General features: G+C 37.9%; 1 protein-coding gene across 1 annotated transcript in view; it reads left to right on the top strand.

Moving 5' to 3' along the window:
• Nucleotides 1-450: 450 nt before the first annotated feature.
• The window catches only part of LOC306864428 (microtubule-associated tumor suppressor candidate 2-like), a gene marked incomplete at both ends in the record, with an annotated part of 39,098 nt that continues 15,780 nt past the window's right edge, over nucleotides 451-23,768 (top strand). The window contains 3 exons of the mRNA XM_079408438.1: nucleotides 451-2,235; nucleotides 2,531-2,798; nucleotides 22,269-22,430. Of these exons, the coding sequence (XP_079264564.1) occupies nucleotides 451-2,235; nucleotides 2,531-2,798; nucleotides 22,269-22,430 (2,215 nt within the window). The remainder of the gene's footprint in view (nucleotides 2,236-2,530; nucleotides 2,799-22,268; nucleotides 22,431-23,768) is intronic.

Raw genomic sequence — 23,768 nt, 5'->3', positions numbered from 1 at the left:
AAGAATGAAGTTTTGCTTTATTCAGGAAAACTGAGAAAGTAAACTGTGTTTAAAAACTCATCTAAATAAATGCAAATCTTGTGCAAATTAAACAACCCATCTGGGATAGCTTTTGCTGAAGCACACACTGCACTGCTTATAACATGTAATGTCTAATTTATTTTCTGTCCAGGTTTGGCACCAGATGAATGAACAAGGCATTTCAAGGTCCTCAAACTGATGTGACGTCATCAAGTGCATCGCCCTGTTAAGAAATAAACAAGCACAGCTCAGTTATTTGGCAGTATCTCGGAACAGAAATGGAAATAATGTGAGATTAGGTTGTGATTCTGCACTCCATCCAAACTGCAAACTTTGAAAGCCTAGGTACAGGCAAGTGAGAGAACAATACATTTGATGGATCCAGGATTATTATTGAGCTTTTGAGAGGGAACCTCAGACTTATACAACATGAATGTCCAAGGAAAGATACAAGCTGGTGAAGTCAACCAACAAGAAGAAATACAGAAAAACGACAAGCAGCCTTTGCTAGAAACAGTGGAAGACGCCAATGCCAATCAAATCACCAAAGAGAACATTTATTCAGATGACAGAGAGCATGGCAGCCCACTACCCCCTCTGGTGTCGCACTCCGAAGCCCAGGAGAGGATCCTTATCTGGGGAACACATGCTCGGAGTAAAGACCCTGAGCTTGAAGAGTTTGAACTGCTGGAGTGTCAAGACCTAGAAACATTTGTAGTGGAAGAAGAAGAACAGGCAGACATGCAGAGTCAAAGAATCAGGAAGGGAGCAAAGAACTTCAGTGACAAAGAGTTGTCATCTACAGCCATCAGCACCACTTTTGGCTCCCCTTGGAAAGACCACAATGAAAACCATAGTGTGGACGGAGATGCAAATGAGAACTCTCAGCCCCTTGACCTCAGGACCTCCAGCTCTCGCTCTGGTGTGAACCGGACCCTGAGAGATGCACGAAGTGGTTCTGAGAGCAATGTCTTTTCATCTTCTCTTTCTGCAGTGACCAGCCTCAGTGGAAGTTTATCCAGTGCCCTGGGCAGTTCAGGCCGCACACAGCCTCTCTCTTCCCAGTCCACCAAGTCTACCTCAGACAAAGGCAGGAACCAGCATCCAGCTACTATCGAGTCCTACATCCACTCAGAGAGAAACAGGGAGCTTCCCAGGGATTTGGACCAAAACCATAACTCTACCACACTGCCTCAGGAACCACAATTTGACCGAAGTAAGCTAATGCATCCTTCATATGGAGCAGTAAAACTGCAAAAATTCCAAATGGAAGCAGAGCAGAATGCTGGGAAAAGGATGTCAACCGAGGTGCCGAAAGGTATGGTGAGGGTGCTACCTTCTTGTAGGCAGCTAGTCCGCCCTCTTTCTACTGAAAAACGACTAACCTCAGGATACCCGAGCATAGACACCAAGGCAGACCAGCAACAATCCCACTTCTCAGAGACAGGTCAGACCCATCCACAAGTGCTACCGACTACAGAAGTCAACAGCAATCCCATCGCAGACTCAGAGACACCTTCCAACCAGACTTTTAAGCGAGAAGCCCAACGCTTGAAGAGACAAAGCTCAGCAGATCGTGCTGCAAGTCCCTCCAGCCTAGAAAGGAAGACTCACTTCAGCCGACGGGCCTTCAGCAGTCCGACTAGACCTTCAACACATCCATCCCCCAAGACCATAAGGTCTCCTCAAAGACAGCCTCCTTCCTCACCCATCAAGACTTTACCTTCTCGAGGTCCTCAGTTGGGTTATGCTGGGTATAGCTCGGGCTTAAGAGCCCCAGTTAAAACCACAATCAACACAAGTATCCATAAAACTCCTCCACAGCAGGCATCAATGGAGACTTCCCCTCCAAGCAAGTGCCTGCCAAAACCGAAAAGCGTTCGGCCCAAAATCATTACATACATTCGGAAGACACCCCAGGTGAAACCCCAGTTTCTTGAGGGAACTTACGAGGTGTCGTCCTTACCTACAAGACTCTCAACATACAGCAGCACACAGGCCAAACCAGCGGTCAGAGATCAAGGGGAAGCCACTGTGCTGAGTGCCTCAAATTTACTCTATGATAAGTATCGTCAAGAGATGCAAAAGGTCCGGTTCTTCTCGCCTGGACTCATGGTGTCTGGAATTAAGCCACCCAGCAATACCATGCCCCATAAAATGGCAGGCAGAGCAGACAGCTTCTATGGGTCTCTCAACAAGCCTTTGTCTGCAGCGGTAAGGAATGCTCTAGACAATATGCTGTTCTTTGGTTAAATGCTTTTATGTCTATTTCTTTGTAAACCTAATTACATGTAAACTCTATTACATGATTACATTGGTGAAACTGAGTGCTTTGATAATGTAACAGTGTGTGCGTGTTATGGAGTATTAACAGACTACTCCCTGAATGCCTTATAGAGGGAATGTCAGTTAGCTTTTAAATTTTAACACTTGTTATCTTCAGTAGACAAGTTTATGAACCACTGGAAGAGTTTATTGACTGCAGCTTAATGTTTTTTTGTCAATGTAGGCGGGCAGATCTCCATTAGCCCTTGGGTCTCCAGTTTCTGGAGCTGATGATCCTTCTGGACCCCCCATGGGAGCACAGGATATGGGGAGTCTTTATCGTCCACCACGGGGCCTAAGACCCCAGCTTGGCGTTGGAGCTGTAAACAGGACTCCCTCTGCAGCTGCCAAGAACAGAATGGTCCTAACAGGCCAGCCGAAGTCACCACTGACCCTCAGTCAACCAATGCAGGCAGTAAACCCGACCACTCAAACTCCTCAGGAACCTCAAGGTAAAATCAGTGGTTCACTTTGCATGGCAAAAGTCAAATGGTTTTGTTTTTTACCTTTCACGTAAAATTGAATGCTCCACATGCCACACTAAGGCAAGTTGAGTGAAAACCCAAACCAGTCTTAGAAACTGTTTTTGACTGATAGAATCACCAAAGCTTCATCCTAAGGGCGGAAGTGACTCTGGAGTATTTTGAGATGAATAGATTTAAATGGAAGGAAGGAAGAGAACGCCATATGAAGTCTATTCATCCCTGTCAGCTATGCATTTGTAATTGTTAAACATAAACTCATCTCAGCCGCTAGTCAGTGTAAAAGACACTTTATCTCCTGGCATTCGGTTGAATATAAATAAAATTCACATTCATCTTTTGCCATGAGGGAGTTCTGTCTGAGCTTAAAAGTTCCCCTCCATTTCTAAAGCGCACTTCATTTCTGACAACTTTGCCTGCCAAGGTGAAGATATGAATTATTTCATCTTAAATCCATCACCAGCATTGCCATCACCCTTTTTTCGTGAGGGCATCTGTCTATCTGCATACTGTTATCTCACTGAAAACCCATGACAGTCTCCATTAATGCATGCGGATGCCGATTCCTTGCTGTTTGGCTCTGTTTGTGATGTTTTGAAGTGCAAAGCTATTAACAGTTAATTCATGCCAATAACTATGCCTGGTCACAATTATTAACTGTAGTTGAGACATGATATGATTTTTATGGTGTAAAGATGCTTATGCTACAAAAGATAAAGAGGCAGTCTAGTGCGTAGGCTTGAGTTTTACACCTACAGCAATATAAAAGAAGTCAAGAGGAAGGTTAACCTCTCCTGGAATGACTAGACTTTTGCTTGTCTTGCTAAAGTTGGAAAATAATTTCCCATTTTAGTTATCATCTCATGCTACGTTATTTATTCACACTCTCAAACAATGAAAACATTTGATTCTGGTCACTGGGCTCCTTTGAAATGCTGTCTATGATCAAAATCATCTTGGAAGTTGTATAATGCAATGAAGAACAATAAACTGAAGAACAATGTCAAAGAATCACTGATCGCTAATTAGGGTTTTTTATGTCTTTAGATAGCAATCACTAAAATCAGAGGTTAACAGACCAGCAGAGTACCATCTTTTTTTATTGTGCAATGCATGTTCGTGTTTTTATCAACATGATACAGTTTTAGTAGTATTTCATTTTTCATTGATGTGGTTTATCATTGTTTAAATGAGGGCTTGTTGAAATGAGGGCATTGTTTAAATGAGGGCTTGTTCATGCATTTTAACACTCAGTAAGAAATCAATGACTTCTTGAGCTGCAAGCCATAATAATAAATTTGCACACACACACACACACACACACACACACTTCTTATTTATTCCCAAAACAGATTGAGAAAATGACACCCCTTTGGTGTTAAAGGGACAGTTCACCCAAAAATTATTATTTTTTATTAAAAATTAAAAATGTCTGATTAGCAGAATGTGCAAGTTTCTCTTGTCCATACAGTAAAAGTGAGTGGGAACAGCTTTGGTCACCATTCACTTTCATTGTAGGAAGAAAATAAAAAATAAACAGTGAAAATGCTAAATCAAAGGCATGATGGATGACTATTTTGTGTGATCTGGGCAAGTCTGGAAATATGGGGAAGTAGGAACAGGAAGGAATAAAGACGATTGATGGAGAGAAAAAAATAGGAGAGGGAGAACAGCAACACATTTATCTTTAATGATCACCCTCATGGAGGAGAAGCTGTCTGCAATTTCATTAAAGACCTTGATGGCCCGGGGTTGGGGTGGGGGGTCACTGGGGGAAGCGATGGAGCCAGGGCAATTTTGATTAGAGATGAATGGATGAGAGGGTGCTTTGTTGTGTGCATTTGCTTGAGTGTGTTTTTGTGAGTTTTCATTTGTGAAGAATGCGTATCTGAAGCATACTACTGACACTGCAGTCTAATAAACATTTGAGAACGCGACAGACAAAATGAGAAATCGTAGATTGTCATTTAGTATTCGCTACGCTTTGGTGCAATCTCAGGGACAGAAAGTCAAAGTGCTTTATCTCAGAGAGCAGGAGGGGATAATTCTCTTCACCTGCCCCAAATTATGACCTTGGGTTGGGAGAGTCTGGGAGTTCAAAGCAAGCCTTGCAGTGGGTTTCTAAATTCACCCCGCAGTAGCTTTGCATGTGAATATTTATGCATATGTTTGTGCGACTTCCCTCTTCTTCCTGTTCTTTACAAAATCATAATTTTTGGATTCAACAGCAGGACAGTCTCTGTGGTGCCAGCAGTACAGTACAGTATCTGATGTGAAGACCTACAGTGCAAAGAATTGATAGGGAAAGCAAAATACAACAGATATTCATATTAATCCTTCTTAATAGTTTGTAAACAGCTTTTATCATGTTTACTGGTGTAGTAATAAGCACATGGGGTAAGGAAATCCATTACTTTATTCAGTTGAGACCTTTATTAAGCACTGATATCGTAATAATTTGTGCAGAGCTGGTTTAGAGGAACCAATGGCCTCTTAAACGATTGGCCTCCTGGACTAATTAAAAAAGAAAGAGCTTTTGCTAGAGACCTCATGTTAAGCACCAGACGCTGAAATGGTTATTTTTAATGGGAAAAAAAGGTTTTAAAATGAATAAATTACATTTTTAATACTTAAAATGTAAAATAAAACTTTTTGTCTGTATTTTTAATTAAATAAATGCCGCTTTTGTGAAGAGAGTTCTTTCAGAAAATAATTTAAAATACTACATATTTTGTTTTTAGGCTTAAGTGTCCACATATATAAGGGATTTCATTTGTTGGACAGTGTCTAAAATTAAATTAAATAAAAAAAAAAGAATTTAATAAATAAAAACACGTTCATTATGCTCAAAAATTGCAAGAACCTGAAACATCCACACGCTTATATTGCACATAATTAATAAATTAATAAAATTATTACTCTGTTCAGTTTTACATTAACACTTTTCAAGCTCATATAAGGATTTTATGAACCATCTAAGATAATATGTTTTGGCAAACATTTTGCATTAAATTAGATTCCCTAAATGGAATTGTAACCCCCCACTCCCGTTAAAACCTGAGTTCAGTTTCTGTAGCCACACCCAGGCCTGATTACTGCCACACCTGTTCACAATCAAGAAATCACTTAAATAGGACCTGCTTGACAAAGTGAAGTAGACCAAAATATCCTCATGTTGAGATCCAAAGAAATTCAGGAACAAATGAGAAAGAAAGTAATTGAGATCTATCAGTCTGGAAAAGGTTATAAAGCCATTTCTAAAGCTTTGGGACTCCAGTGAACCACAGTGAGAGCCATTATCCACAAATGGCGAAAACATGGAACAGTGGTGAACCTTCCCAGGAGTGGCCGGCTGACCAAAATTACCCCAAGAACACAGCGACGACTCATCCAAGAGGTCACAAAAGACCCCACAACAACATCTAAAGAACTGCAGGCCTCACTTGCCTCAGTTAAGGTCAGTGTTCATGACTCCACCATAAGAAAGAGACTGGGCAAAAATGGCCTGCATGGCAGAGTTCCAAGATGAAAACTGCTGCTGAGCAAAAAGAACATAAAGGCTCGTCTCAGTTTTGCCAGAAAACATCTTGATGATCCCCAAGACTTTTGGGAAAATACTCTGTGGACTCTCGAGACAAAAGTTGAACTTTTTGGAATGTGTGTGTCCCATTACATCTGGCGTAAAAGTAACACAGCATTTCAGAAAAAGAACATCATATCAACAGTAAAATATGGTGGTGGTAGTGTGTTGGTCTGGGGCTGTTTTGCTGCTTCAGGACCTGGAAGACTTGCTGTGATAAATGGAACCATAAATTCAGCTGTCTACCAAAAAATCCTGAAGGACAATGTCCGGCCATCTGTTCGTGACCTCAAGCTGAAGCGAAATTGGGTTCTGCAGCAGGGCAATGATCCAAAACACACCAGCAAATCCACCTCTGAATGGCTGAAGAAATACAAAATGAAGACTTTGGAGTGGCCTAGTCAACGTCCTGACCTGAATCCTATTGAGATGCTGTGGCATGACCTTAAAAAGGCGGTACATGCTTAAACCCTCCAATATGGCTGAATTACAACAATTCTGCCAAGATGAGTGGGCCAAAATTCCTCCACAGCGCTGTAACAGACTCATTGCAAGCTATCGCAAACGCTTGATTGCAGTTGTTGCTGCTAAGGGTGGCCCAACCAGTTATTAGGTTCAGGGGGCAAGCACTTTTACACCCAGGGCCATGTGGGTTTGGATTTTGTTTTCCCTTCATAATAAAAAACTTCATTCAAAAACTGCATGTTGTGTTTACTTGTGTTATCTTTGATTAATATTTAAATTTGTTTGATGATCTGAAACATTAAAGTGTGACAAACATGTAAAAAAATCAGGAAGGGGGCCAACACTTTTTCACACCACTGTATATATAGTTGTAGTACTTTAACTTATTTATTTCAGCCAAGACAACAAGATAAGTGTGTATTAATTTAAAGTTTCTTATTATTTTAATGTTTTAGTACTTGTACATAAAGTGCTTTTATATTTTTTAATATATATACAGTGCCCTCCAAAAGTATTGGAACAGTAAAGACAAAATTGCTCTGTTGGCTGTGGAGTCAAGACATTTACAAATATGATTAAAAGATGAATATGAGACAAAACTACAGAATGTCACATTTTATTATTAGCCGTTTCAACACATATGTTTTACCAAACAAAAAGAACGGCACTTTTAGAGTTCATCCCACTCATTGATGTGAGCATAGTTTAAAATAGTTCCATTTTATTTATATTTCTAATTTTTATTTAGATTTTAGTTTAGGTAAATGCAGTATAATTAATCATATTTATTTCAGCCAAGAAAATAATTTTTTTAAGTTTAAATTAAGTTTTTAATCTAATATTTATATTTTAGCTTTATTTCGGTTACCAAAAACTATTTTTAATAAATTCTGTTTTAATTTTAGTTAACAATAACAACACTGATGTATATACTGTACCACTGAATTTGGAATATCTAAAGCATAACATGCAGACATTACTAAATGTCAAGATAATTTTGGGGCCACTGCAGATATAATTGGGGTCATTCCAAACAGTTTTTTTTATCTACAAAATTCCTAACATGATTTATCTCACTATAGTCATGTCCTGACTTACTGCATGTCTTTTAATATAGAACTCATTACTGAAATTTCCATAGCGAAGCTCATTATTCTTCTTTGAAATTAGGGTTGTGAATATGATTCACTCGGTGTGCATAATATTCAGTACAGCCGTGCGATCATCCATACGTGCAATGCCTGTACGTATCAAATCTATTTATAGCCATTGTATCTTCACAATCCTTCCACACTATTTAATGTGAAAGTCAGAGGTGCAAATGAGTGTTTCTCTCTATCTCTCTCTCTGAAGTGTTGAATGTGCTACAGGGCTTATTGCAGATCTGATGGTGTTTCGACTGCATATTGACCGTCTGGAGGCCTGGACCCAATACAAAAGCAGTCAAACACTAGATAAAATGATTAGCCTTTAGCTGTAACTGAATGTAACTATTATTAGATATTTGAGTGTGTAAATAGTACTGTGGAGTATTATGGCACAAGTGTACGAATTTTATGAAGAGCCTTTTCCCCCTGTGTCGTGACCACTTGTCTGCTTAGGTAAACAAAGGCATTTGCAGGACGTGTGTATTTGTTACCGGTGTAATGACTGACTGTTGCTTTAGGCTCTGTGTTGAATCAGTGTGACATATTGACCCTGTAGATGCCAGAAAGGATTCCTGTAGATACCAGAAATCTCCCTGCGAGACTGGGCGTCACAGACAGTTGATCGATTTCTCAGGTCTGACTGATTGAGGCTAGTCCACTTTAATTGGAGAGTGTGAATGATGGCGGCAAATGCTACTGGACTTATTAAGCTGTCGTTAGTGTTTGAGCTGCCAGGTAGAGCAGCAAGTCAATATTTGGCTCTTATTTTCATCCTTGTGTAGAGGCAGCACAGTAATTGGTTATTCTATAGGAGATGAGATCTGTCACATGGCCTTTGTTAGTGTAGCAAATTAGCTCAAAAGGGAATTGTATATAAATAATTACAATTAATTATGATTAATTACAATTATTTATATCGGCTGACAGTAATAACTGTAGCAGAATTAAATTGCCATCAACTGATCTGTCCATCCAGCAAACATTCAGCGTAAGTTCATATCAACTCTAAGAAAGGATATTTCCTTGGCCAACAGAAAATACTTTCCTAAGTATTAATACATTAGAGCATGTAGCGAGGGTCAAAATCGTAAAGAGACATTTAATTTGCAAGGCAGAACCATAAACTCATGTAATTTGTGCACACAACTTTTATTAACTAAACGCTAACACACATAACTAATCTAAACTAACAAACGAATAAACATACACTCATGCGTACCTACAAAGGGGAGATAAAGTGGGTGAATGAAGCCATTTGAGAAACCAGAGAATGCAGTTATGGAAAGAGTCATTTAACCACCTGAGTAAAACCATCAGCGCCGTTTATAACGGGGTTTATAACTTATACTAAACCTCTGTTTCGTTTAGTTAAATGTACGATACTTGCATTGCCTTGGTTGTGACGAGTGTCCGGAATGCAGTCTCGGATGAAAGTCTTAATGGTTTCAACGTTTTGGACTCCCGATCACGTTCTTCCCAGGTAGAAAGTGAAAAAGAGCTAAGAAAGAGATCTGCTGAGGGTCCAGAAGAGCTCACATCCTCATCTTCTCAGAATCTAAAACAACCGCAGACTCGAGGCGGGTCACTGATGTGAGAGCTTTATCTGCTATAGAGGTCACACCTCTGGGGAGTCAAAGAGCCTATGGTGACTTGAACTTTTGGAGGGAAAGTTTACGACTCTTTGTCTCCATGCATGGTAATTTGCATATGAACTGGATTGGAAGTTGATATACAAACTATTAAAGATACTTAGAACACTTATATGTTGCATAGGTATCTACATATAATTTACACTCTCAATTAGATAATCCGAAGACAAATTGATAGAGGCCAAACATGGTATAAGTGAGGTAATATTAACTAGTGATCTATCATAAGCATGCATAAAACAGGATACAATACACAAGCACATATACAAGAACAGTAATAATGTACACAATGACCTGAAGGATATGTGTGTTCATTCACAGAAAGGTTTTTCTATGAATTAATTAGAGAAGAGTCCATTTTCCTAAAGGGAAATGAAGTGAGTGCTGCTCTACCCGCATTCCTTTGAGCAATAAGACTAGTGTTATCAGATCGGTTGCCATGGAACCGGGGGCCTGGAGTCATTCACAGACATATTGACACCCAGTATGTGTATTGGGTGAGGGGTCTGTGACTATTTGTTAATTTAATGACTAATTGATTTGTTAAATCAAATGCAAAATTGTGTGTCTGATTGGTCCAAATGATACATTAGTCTCATGTCATGGCTTGATTTTGTCTGAAATGTCGAAGGAAACTCTTAAAGGGTTAGTTGAGGCAAAAAAAATACAATTCTCTACTAATTTTTCTAGTCATTTAAATGCTTAAATGCACACCTTGGGTCTTTTTGAAGTCATTGAAAATGATAATTTTGAGAATATGGTTAAGATCCCGAATATAAGCCAGATGTTGAATGTACCAGGGAAGTGCGCTCTGATGATGACAGTGATGGTAAAATCATCTGTTCAAATTGAACCCTCCTAAGTTTCAAGAAATATGCTTTATTTTATTCTTCCATAATTGTTATTAAAATATCAGGAGAGTTTTATGTTGTTGCAGCAATTAGAGATCTGTCCATGTTGGATATATAGGTCCGGGTCACTAAAGTCCCAAATATGTAATAATGATTGGTGAAACATCCATGCATTTAAGTGTTGATCACTTTTATGTCATTCTAAACACTTTCTCAAACTGAGAACAAGATATTAGGTAGATTGTTAATGCAGCTCATTTCCATACAATGAAACTGAATGGGGACTGTTGAGCTCTAAAAATTTGCATAATAAAAGTGCATAGTCCATGCAAGTTGTGTGACATGTTATAGCAGTGGTATTAGCATTATTTGTATACCTTTATGATTTTAGTAATATTTTGAATGAACTTTTATTTTAATTTTTTCCAATTTAATTTTAATTTTTAGCTCAAGGTTTAGTCATGTTATGTACCTTTGTCATTTTTAAAAATTACATTTAGCTTTAATTATTTTTTTTTCTTCTGTCTTAGTTTTAGTGATTTTAGTTTTTAACTTGTTTCAGTTAGTTTCCAAGGCAACATTTTTTTTTTTCAACTTTGTTTTTTTAATTAATTTTGTTACAAAACCCCCATGAACACTACAGAATATCAAATTATATAGCATTACAGAGTATACTTTCCCACCCCTACATTTATCAAACAGAAAATAACATTAAAAATAAGACGTTATAAAATAAAGTAATATACAAATACAAAAATGAAATAGAAATAAACATAATGAAATAACAGTCACGATGTATTTAAATAAATTGGCTAAATAAATACATTTATAGTGCATTAGATTTCAAATTACAGTCATCATTACATAACATTCCACTTTATCTATCTATTTACAAATTGTCTAAAAGGGGACCACACCTTTTTAAAAACCTCTGCTTTACCTCTTATTGCATATGTAAATTTTTCAAGACAAGGTTGTCAGACATTTCTTTAATCCACTGTGAAACGACAGGTCTTTGGATGTTTTTCCATACTAAGGCAATAACACGTTTAGCTTGTATTAAACTGAAATCTATGAGCTTTTTTTTCTTGCGTTTACTGACATAATTTCAGCATATATATGCAATAAACAAAGCTTTGATTCCAAAGGAATATTTTCTCAGGTCATTTCACAGACCATACCCCAAGGCAACATCTCACCTTTTTTTTTTTTACATTTTTAATCTATTAAAAATATATAGAATTGTTATAATTGATATTAATATTTTATTTCAGCTTCATTTCAATTACCAAAAAATATTTTTAATAGTTTAAGTTAACAATAACAACAGTGTGGAGGACAGAATATTTTTTATATAAAAAAACATTATAATTATAAATGTTTTCTGTTATACATTTTCTCACGTAAAGCTATTGTAAAGCTTTAGAAAACTTGGAATATAGTGCACAAGTCAGAATTGACCATTTTAATGTTTGACAGCATTACACCGTGTCTATACCAGACGCGTCAAAGCGACCATTGAAAATCATTTGAAATTTGTGTCAGTACGTCATAAAAAGAACGCAGCAGCAGTTTTCTGTCGGGGATTTGTCGTGCCGCATCCAGTGTAGACAGCATAATAGGTTCTATTGTATTTTGTCGCGCCGCACTGCACCACGCTGCTCGCGTGCGGTGTAGACACGGTGTTAGTTCCCATTCACTTTCATTGTATGGAAAAGAGCTGCACGTCCTATTGCATTCCACAGAAAAAAGAAAGTCTCAGGATTTGGTTTGGGTAAAGTATTCCTTTAAGAAAAATTTAACAATTATATCTAACAGTAGTAGCTGTTACAAGGTGTAAATTACCTTTGCTATGAAACCAAATAAAACATCAGTTAATTGATAATTATATGCATTCATCTCTTTGTGTCTTTGTCTCTGTCTGACTTTGTCCTCTTTGTACCAGTTGGGAGTGAATGGCTAATAGCAGGCTTATATTAGCCACTGCTTTGAAAGGCAACACTCTGTTTGAAGCTGTTGGCTTCTGACTGTGAGCTTCTGAGAAACCCAGCATCACAGTCCCACCTTCACTCTCAGACAGAGCACAATAAAAGATGTCACACTTCTTAACCTTCTCTCCGGCTAGAGCAACATATCCTCTTTTTTATCCTTTTTTTAATCTATCTGGGTGTAATTCATCTTTAGAGATTGCTAACTGTCAGTTTGTTGGTGTGAGCTCTCAGCTTGCATGCAGGATTGATAGATGCGATCTCATGCCGCAGCCTGTCGGGATTAGGCCAAAAACTCTTAATTCTTTCTTTTTCTTCTTCGTCTGAGTCTTGGTTCGTTGTCTGAAGGGGGTTTCTTCAGTGACAGTCGCTCCTTGAACATGACTCATCCTCTGGTCTCTGGGATATTTCTGATCTCCTCAAGTAAAATCATCAAGAGTCTGAAAATTCAAGTCACAAGTTTGAAGTTGCTGTAGTTGAGAAGCTTGTAAAAAAAATACATTTCATACAGTGTGCAGTAACACTTTTAACTTGAGGCACACTAACAAGCTGGAACATCTCAGATGTGACCTTTCCAGCAACAGCAAAGTAAAGAACAAGCCGAGGAGATTACAAACACAGTCACATTTACAGTATACATGCCTATACTCTAAAGGAAAGACAATGACCTTCAGTCAAGGTGATGCTGCTTTTATTGATTTTCATTTCGTCTTTCTTACATGTGTCTAAACATCTAAAGGGTCTTTCTGTAATGATATTGATCTTGTAGACCACCCTGGTTTCCATTGAAAGGGTTCCATTCGAGGTCTGTTCTAATGTGCCATAGATCCCTCTTATACAAGTGCCTGTCTACTCAAGGTGAGTTATGAAACATCTAGCTCCCACCTGAACAAGTTTTAATCTGTGAAACAATCTCTGTGGAGAACATGTGTGAATATTGTCTGAGATCAGCATTGTGTTCTGGAACTTGCACCACTTACACAGCTGTTGACAAAAAATAGATAGGAGAAAATGAGAGTCAGAATATCAGTATTGTAGTGAATATAGCCTACCTGTTTTTATAGTCGAATGTCTAGTATTACCTGCAGTAGTGTGCTTGGATTGGTTTGTAATAGACACTACCTAGTCATCCACAGCTGAACTTCTCTGTCAGGTGAGCTACTATCTAGTACACTAGTTTTGTAATACACACTACAGTGCATTGTGTATATTAATTGTGCAGTAGGTCTACATTATACATTATTGATGGTGCACTACCTTGTATTCCAGTTTTGAGGTAGAATACGAACTGTAATAATTCTGTAGAATGCTACATGTACATATGATAATTTTGTAGTGCATGTTACCATTTTCAAACTACATAATATTAGCTCCATCTAGGCTTGCTGTGATAGACTTTGTTGGCGGTGATACCGGTGTGCAACACCGTTATGTCACTTGCCCACCGCAGCACCGTCCCCCACCGTCGTTTTGATTTTTATTGTAATAAAAATTATTTAGGCCAGTTAGAGAACAGACACTACAATTAAAAACTGTATGTGGCTGCTCAATACAGCGTGCCAAATGACAGTCGCATCATTGATTAGATTTCATTCACGTGAGGAGAGTGAGTCGAGCTGACTGACAAGAAGAATGAGGTGAGACAGACAAAGATGATAGCAGAAGATTTAGTTTCGAAACAAAATGCAGAAGCACATGTTTGGCAATATTTTGGATTTTCAAAAGCCTATTGACTTCTGCCATTAAGTGATTTTGGAAGTTTTTTTTAAACATTCGTAAATTATTTGTTATTTTAGGCAGCATACACTGAAAAATGTATTCACTGAATTTACAAAATTTTTTCAAGGTAAGTGGTTAATTTATTTTAGCTACATTTAAATAAACAAATTTAGTTGACTGACTTTCAACAAACTTTGTTTATTTAAATGTAGCTAAAATAAACTGATTGTACCACTTACCATTCATTGGGTCATTGGATGCAAAATTCACTTTTCAAGTTGTTTGAGCATAAATGTGTGTTGGAAGTGTGTGTACACAATCCATCCTATAATGATAAAAATCCGCCCAGTGTTTTTTTTTTTAAATCCCCTTTCTCAAATCAGGCCGTTCTGAGAGCCCTGTCAGAATGACGTAGTTCTGTAGTTCTGACCACCCCCCACCCCAGGATAGTTGATTTACAAGGCTGTCTTAGCTTAGACCCGCCTTGAGTGAGCTGAGAGCTGTCCGCCACCGGTGCAGGGGAAGACAAGATGTCTCAGATTAAGCGATTGAGGCGTTTTGTTGTTGGATGTGATAATGAATATAGCAGTTATCATTTACTCCTGACATCTGAGCCGCTGAAGATGCAGAGGATTAACATTACTTTCGCTTTGAAGTGAATGCGCCGATCCTCGATCTGCCTAAATGCGTCTATGTTCGCGCGAATCATTCGTGATCCAGCTTTATCTACAGAATAAGTGAGCATAATGTTTTTTTATGAATCTTTGCAAATCGCCTTTCCTAATATGTGCTAGTTAGCCAGTTTCGCGGCTAACTAGTAAACAGTACTGCTTGTCACCCCACGGAAGAGAGGGGCAGGGCGAGCAGAGTCATGAGCATTTAAAGGGACATGGACTAAAAAACGGCTTGATGAAAACAGAGCTGATTTTGACAGGGTAAAGAAGGTGTTTTTTACACTACTATTGAGAAATTGTAACCAAAGTATGTTATAGAGTTTTCATTAAGACCCTAAAGAATCATATCAGTTTGTGGAAAATGGGCATCCGATGACCCCTTTAAAAAAAAATGAGTAAATTCAATGAATCATTTTTTTCAGTGTAGAATGGTGTATTTTGATTCGTTTTGTTAATAAAAGTTCTATGATTTATATAGGCCTATAGGCTAAGTTGAGTTTGAAGTTGTATTTTGTTGAGGCTTGAATTGACGCCGAATTGCTGCTAGTTTGAAAGTGAAAGTAAAATGCGCATGGCACTTTTAAGCTATTTAAAAGCGAAGGAAAGCAATGAAATGAGGGAAAACTCAAGGAAACCATCAACGAGCAAGTGTTTTACGCCGATTTGCCTCTTACTTGAAAGTCAAAGTAAAATGCACACCACGCTTTTACAAGCTATTTAAAAGCAGAGGACAGTGAGAAAAGGAGGGGGACTCCCCCACTCCACCCCACGGTGATGCCGGTAGCCTGCTACCGGTGTTGTTACACGTCACATTAACCGGTGGGGAAATTTCCTCACCGTCACAACCCTAGCTCCACCTCAATCTGTGTACTTATACTAGGGTCATTACAGTTAACCTAAACTAGAACTATAAAAAAAATGTTGTTGCTTGAAATAATTTTTTTTATAAAATGAAATATAATAATAATAATAAAAAATAATAAAAGCTTAAACTTATTTTATTTCAGGTAGTTGCCAAGGTAACATTTCTCATTTTTATTTAGACTTTTTTTAACTAAATGGCTAAAATAACTAAAACTGAAGGGGAAACTATAGAAAAAAAAACACATCAAAATAACTAAAACGTACACTAAAATTTAAAATTAAAAATATCAAAATGAAAACTAATTCAAGATGTTCTTTAAAACTATAATAGTATCTTATTGATGAAATGCTATTAGCCTACAGTTATTTTAGTATTATTTACATTATTTATTTCTTAGTTTGAATTAGATTTTATTTGTATATTTTCAAGTTTCAGTAATTTTTCTGTTTTGTAAATTGTATTAGTTTTTTTATTAAATGTCTATATAACTTGAAGTAATTTATTTTCTATTTTATTTATTTTCAGTCATTTTAATACTTTAAATTCAACTAATTTTTTTCAGTTAGTTGCAAAAAAAATTCATCTAGTATTTATATTTTATTTTATTTCAGCTTTATTTGGATTACAGAAAGTGATTTTGCAATAATTTTAGTTTTCGTTCAAAATAGAAACACTGGTAGTAAGTCCGTATTAGAGATTAGAACAAGCAATACTTTAGAAAAACGATAAAAGTATCCAAGCACCATTTGCATACAGTTTTAATGTAATGCACATTATTTCCAATCTCACATATTATTTTGGACAAGCGTAATGCACGTCTCATAATTAATACTACACAGTTTGTAATTAAAACACAATTACCTATTGTGTCACTTTGTACTCACTATCTAGTGCACACTGCACAGTGTAGTCTGAAAGGAAAACACATGGTAGAGAAGTGAGAGTAGGAAGTGAGGAGAGGTGAAGAAGGGGGAGGTGTGAGAGCACAGATGCCATCGCTCCAGCCCATCTCTGACTCATGCACACTGCTGAGAACAGATGGTTCCTCACACAAACACACCACAGCAAATATGCACACTTACACACACAGGAACATTCTCACACACTGAAGTATACACTGCTTCACTGGTTTGTAGCATCTCTCATTGGTATGTTTAGTGAGTGTGCTTCTAAATCCCGCATCTCTCTGACTGTCAGATTTCACATTGGGCAGTGGTACTGCTGACTCACGCTTTCACCAAACCGCTGAGCTCTGGTTGATCCTGCTGCTCAGAGAGATGCTAATGAACTGTTTCTCTATCTTTACCCATATGGGCTGTCTGTATCCGCCTGCCTTAACATTACGCAGCTGTGCCTTGTAAAGCTGAGATAGGTCAGATTTTGATGTATGTGCCCTAGAAGAAGCTGCTAAGTATTACTCTTAAATATTAATATGACACAGTGATGTTTTTGAATGGTAGTATGCCTGCCTGCATTAGCATATTAGCATTAGCACTGACCTGCTCGCTCCTCTTTGCTAACCTCATACGAGCCTGATAATGTAGTTCTGATTATCTCACGTCTTAATCCCATTATGTCTTTCCCTGAAAGCTTTTATGGGATTTTTTCTGTGGATGAGGAGTCAGACCAGGCTTTTCTTCTGCAAAATCCCAAGCCATCTCCAGTTCTCTGTTTCAGCTAGCTTCCTTTTCCGTTATCCCTCTTAAGCCTCCCAGAGAGAGAGAGCAAGAGAGAGTGTGTTTCTCAGAGTGCTGCCAGGCTGTTTAGTGCTGTATCTTTTGCTATTCCAGTACCTCCATTTTGGCTCTATTTCTTAATTTAATACATTAACCTTCAATAGTGTGTTCCATGATCAGCCTGATATGTAAAAAGTATCTTCTCAGAGTATATCAGTGGTTAGAACATAAAGAAAAACCCAAACAATTGTGCACATTAATAGTTAGATAGTGTTTGTGACCTTTGTTGGATTACTTTTTTAAATCAAAATTCGACCAGTTATGGTTTGATCTATTTTTTTGGCCTGAAAATGGTTGAATACCATTGTCCGTGTGTTTTTGTGCATACCCACTTTTTGATTTTGTACTGCATTATGCTACATTGTGCACACTACCTAATGTTGTAGTGCACACTACTTTTTGTACTAGTACTGTACTATATAGAAGACACTGCCTAGAGCACAATACAGTATCCTAATGTTTTAGTGCACACTACCATGTGTAATATTTTTGTACTACACTTTCTAATATGCAACGACGCCTACAGTACATCGTCATCGCATCTTGGGTGCCACTGATAAGGCTGCCTGAGGCACACCTAAAATTCAATTGCAATGTTTTTGCATTCCAATGTGGTTTTTTATTTTAAATTTGAAGAATATTCGAAATTCAAATTTATTTTTGACAGCCCTACTACCACCTAATGCCCTGCTGCACACTACTTTTGTACTAGTACTCTACTACTGTAGGTATAGTACACTACCTAGTACTGAAGTGGCAGCATTCCTGACATGTGGCTGTGAGTTGGATTTGCATAATGTTTACTTCCAGACATCCTCAGGAGCACCTCTGATGCTCTGTGCTTAATAATGCATTGCAAGCTTAATGGGGCACTGCTGTGTTCACTGGGCCAGATTTTTCATTCTGATTCTCTCTCTGTGCCATCTAAATGTTGCTAGATGGGAAATAACCTTCTGTGCTGGAATAACATCTGCTCCCATAACATTTCCTGTCATTTTATAAGCCATGCCAATCCTTATGCATAAGGTCAGCTCCTGCCTCCCAGATACTGTCATTCTGCTTGGATCCCTTTGCTTTCTATTTCCACTTCTATTTATGTCTCTCTCTCTCTCTCCTTTTCTCTCTAGTGGTCTTGTCAGCAGTGATTTAACCAACTAGCCCTCTTTTATCTCCTCCCCAGCCTATCATTTATTTCTGTAATAGTGGCGCCCAACGTGGGGTGCATTCTTATCCTCTCCTCCTTACTGACATAATGGTTTCCTCCATCTCTTCTAAAATACTTTATTTGCTTTCTTGTCCTGTCGCATTACTTATGTCTCTACTGGACAGAAGACCAGAGAAGAAGTGCTGATTGTTTGGTTCTGCCTGCTTCAAAAGCTTCTTTTTTTTCACACCAGCACTGCATTAAATTAGTCTTCTATTATTTTTGTATTCTCTTCTGGTGCATTGCATCATAAATTATTCAGCTCAAACTGAATTGTATATTTTTATTACTCATGTTGGCTGAGAATTTGTCTTCATTATGATCCAAATGTCAGCAGCATTTTAAATTCAGCATGTGTGAATTGCTTCACTGTATTTCCTGGGCCTTAATTCTGTGTGTGTATGTGTCGCGTTTTCTTTTATAAGGCTTGTATTTCTTTTATTAGAAAGACTAATGTAATCTTAGTCCATTTATTCCATGTTTGCCATGTTTACTGGCCAATTTTATTTTTGCTAAACTAAACAAACATTTAAATCAAATTAATTTGAGATTTCCCTTAATTAAAAACATATTAGTCAAAACTAGAAAAGCATAATGATATAAACACACCTGCAGATAATAGTTGGGTGCAGTATGCAAAAAGTATTTTGCCTGTGTGAATGGAAATGTTTAGTGAACTAGAGAGAGAGACAGAAGCTAAATCCCTTAGCGTCATAAATCAGAATGTAAATCATGTAATGCTGTGTCACTACAATGCACTGCCAGTTATTTATGTCACAGACAGAATTTTAAACATTCAGAGAATATACGGTATCTCACAGAAGGGAGTACACCCCTCACATTTTTGTAAATATTTTATTATACCTTTTCATGTGACAACACTGAAGAAATGACACTTTACTACAATGTAAAGTTGTGAGTGTACAGCTTGTATAACAGTGTAAATTTGCTGTCCCCTCAAAATAACTCAACACACAGCCATTAATGTCTAAACCGCTGGCCACAAAAGTGAGTACACCCCTAAGTGAAAATGTCCAAATTGGGCCCAAAGTGTCAATATTTTGTGTGGCCACCATTATTTTCCAGCACTGCTTTAACCCTCTTGGGCATGGAGTTCACCAGAGCTTCACAGTTTGCCACTGGAGTCCTCTTCTACTCCTCCATGATGACATCATGGAGCTGGTGGATGTTATCCACCAACTCCATGAAGGTGGAGGACCTTGCGCTCCTCCACCTTCCGTTTGAGGATGCCCCACAGATGCTCAATAGGGTTTAGGTCTGGAGACTTGCTTGGCCAGTCCATCACCTTTACCTTATGCAGTCCCAGACCATGACACTCCCACCACCATGCAGACCAATTTGATGCAGTGTGTGGCATATGGTCTGAGCACTGACATTCCTTCAACCTCTGCAGCAATGCTGGCAGCACTTATATGTCTATTTCCTTAACACAACCTCTGGATATGACGCTGAGCACGTGCACTCAACTTCTTTGGTCGACCATGGAGAGGCCTGTTCTGAGTGGAACCTGTCCTGTTAAACCACTGTATGGTCTTGGTCACCGTGCTGCAGCTCAGTTTCAGGGTCTTGGCAATATTCTTATAGCCTACGCCATCTTTATATAGAGCAACAATTCTTTTTTCAGATCCTCAGAAAGTTCTTTGCCATGAGGTGCCATGTTGAACTTCCAGTGACCAGTATGAGAGGGTGAGAGCTATAACACCAAATTTAACACACCTGTTCCCCATTCACACCTGAGACCTTGTAACACTAACGAGTCACATGACACCGGGGAGAGAAAATGGCTAATTGTGCCCAATTTGGACATTTTCACTTAGGGGTGTACTCACTCTTGTGGCCAGCGGTTTAGACATTAATGGCTGTGTGTTGAGTTATTTTGAGAGGACATATAAACTATTCTTTTAGGCTAAATCTTGCAACCTGTTATTATTTTATTATTTTAGCAACCTGTTTAATATGTTATTGTTATTTAGTTGTTTATTTTTGTATGCAAGCAATGTTTATTAATTAATTTAAATATAATATTTATTTAATGTTCATTTCTGAAAATAACAAAATCACATAATTCTTCCAAATTTTGTAATAGAGTTGCAAACTTTACAGACCTGTTTTCTGGTCATTTGCAGAAAAGGAAAATACATGATAAATGAGATAAATATATAAATATATTTTAAAGTTTTTTCATATTTATTTTACTTATTTTATTTATTTTTATTACTAAATTTACACCACATTTTATATCTTTGTTCATGAAAGTGATGCATATAGAATGTGACACTTTCTACAGACTTTTAACTGTAGATATTTTAGGTATGCAATGTGATCCAACCCACACAAGTATAATGCTCCCATCATTTGGGTGATTATGTAAATCCAGAGTGCTGATGAAATTGGAAAAAATCTTAAGGATTGAGTATGTGTGCTACTAACCCAGTTCCACACAATGCAGGCAGTTAACTGGTTCTCACAGAGATTTGGAAAAGAATCCACCAATGAGCAACAAGGTTTATTTCCCAGCAGCCAATCAAACACGTCTCTCAGCTGCTCTGCACCTTAACATCTCCTGCTGCGAGAATTGGAGGGCTGTATAACACTTCCTACTGTTTCCGAAGCTCCATCTCTGCAGCCAAAACTTCGTCCCAGATCTTTACCCTTATCAGATCACCATCAAACTGCATTTACCGTAGTATAGTCTCACCATAAATGAGAATAAATGATTCTGTTAGTGTAGCTGTGTTTAATGGCTTTGGAAAAGCTATATGTATATCATGCTAACAAAATCTCTTTGAATTAATGGCAGTTGTCGGCTGCTGTCTCCTCAGGTTACATGGGAGTTATAAAATATGGTATTTAAAAGCACTTATGACAGTGTACTGTCAGCATTTCTGCATCTGACTGCTCTTTTCTGTTCGTGGAATCCTATCTCAGCACTTCATAAATCAGAGCGATAACAGTGGCAGAGCTGCGTTCTATACAGGCTCCCAAGAATGGTGTCGCCTTACAGTCTGAAAGTAAGCTAAAGTAGAGAGGAAAGTGTCTTTCAATGGACCCGCTATATATAAGTACCTATGTGATTTGTGAAATCGGCTATGGCTCATTGAAAAGATGCTATGTCTTGGGTTTTTTTCTTTTACATGGCAAGCAATTCTCATTTTATTGCAGAGTTTGGTCTTATCGAGCCGGGCTGCGATTATTGATCAAGCATAGAGTGGGATGAACGGCTGGTCTGGGTTCAGTTGTGGGGTTAATGAGCAGTTATATGAATTCTCATCCACCACAGATGTTGAATAATATACTCCGATAGAAACCAAGTGAGATGAGCGCACTCTGATTAAGCATTCACAGTAAATAAGGGAACTAGACAATAATCCGCAGTATTCAGTGTCTAGACTACTGTGTAATGCGCAATGAATTAAATGCAATTCAACTGACGAACATAAAAGTCCACTTACAGAGATTTTCAAAGTGAAATAACATTGATTTGTGTGGATGTGCTGTATTTGTGGTGATGAAGTTTGGCTCTTTTTGGGTTATTTTCAGGTCCCAACAGTGTAAATGATGAGCCGCCACCGCTTCACCGTGTCACCACTTCACCTCCTGGAGATGGATCCAGAGCACCGTGCCGTAGCACCCCTCAACCCCCCAACACCCCTGCACCCACACGCCGCTCCCTGCTGCCCCTCCCTCGAAGCTCCCCCGTGGGTGAGTGGACCAAACCTTTATATTTCCAGCCATAATGCACTTCGACAAGTATGCACTACAAGAAGCATGCCCTAAGCAAAGCTAACTGCATTAGAATACAATGTTATCTTCAACCAGTATTACAAGAAGCTTGTGTTTCAAGATGTTTTGCAATACTACAAGTATTTGTTTCAGCTAGTATGTATTACACAAATATGTACTTCAGCTAGTGTACACTATAAGGACTGATCAGACAGAACGCATTTTTTTTGCAGTGAGAGGCGCCTTTTTAAATTGTTTCCTATTGGCAGTGAGCGTTTTGCATGCTGTTTATGCACCCCGGCCACTTCACGTTTTAGCCGCCTGCTGCACCTCGCGTTTTTGCAGGAGCGCTCTGAGTGCTGGAAGTTGAAAAAAACCGCTAGTCTGAGCAGAAAAGCGCCCAACATCATTTGCGTTTTTTCCATTGTCCAATCGAATGAATGGAGAAGTGGGCCTTCTTTTGTGGTGACGATGCATACTGACGATGCATTTACTGTTGTAAAGAGTCCGGAGACTGCAATGATGCAGGAGAAACTTTTGGTGTCTTTTTCGAGAGTTACCCGGAGCTGTATGCCAGTATGCACTTTAATGAGAATGCATTATAATGAGTATGAAATTCAGCTAGTATGCATTTCAGTGAATATGAAAGATTGAATTCAACCAGTATGCAGTACAAGTTGTACACACTACAACTAAAGTGATCTTTAGTATTACATGCTCTCAAGATGGAAAAGATTCGGTTCGCAATAAAACAAAAGCCAAAACTTTTTTTGAAAGTCTGGAGCCCATTTCTGGAATATTTTAAGGAAACTGTATCTTAATTTTATTTATTTGTTTATTTTTATTTAATTTTCCCCTTTTTTATAACACACTCACATATATATGTGTATATATATATATATATATATATATATATATATATATATATATATATATATATATATATGTGTGTGTTTTTTTTTTTTTTTACATTTTTCTTTCTTTCTTTCTTTATATACTGTATTTGAATGTATAACTATGCATGACTGTTTTCTTTTTTTCTAATCTGAATTAATATGTGTTATATGTAGATATGTGTATAATCTATATTATTTGCATTATATTACAATATTTGCCTTAAACTTTCTGTCTGACCTAAAATGAACCAAATAAAAGAGGGGGAAAAAAATCCAAAAAACCCTGATCTTTAGTACTACAACAAACAAAATGTTAGCACTACTAGAAGTTTGCATTGCACAAATATGTACTTTAGCTACTGTAGTATACGCTGTAAGAATGAGCTTCAAATAGTTTCAAATGACATACTTTCTTGTAAGT

Source organism: Barbus barbus (assembly GCF_936440315.1).
Source record: "Barbus barbus genome assembly, chromosome: 45".
NCBI classification, from domain to species: domain Eukaryota; kingdom Metazoa; phylum Chordata; class Actinopteri; order Cypriniformes; family Cyprinidae; genus Barbus; species Barbus barbus.
This window is presented reverse-complemented; position numbering and strand designations above follow the sequence as displayed.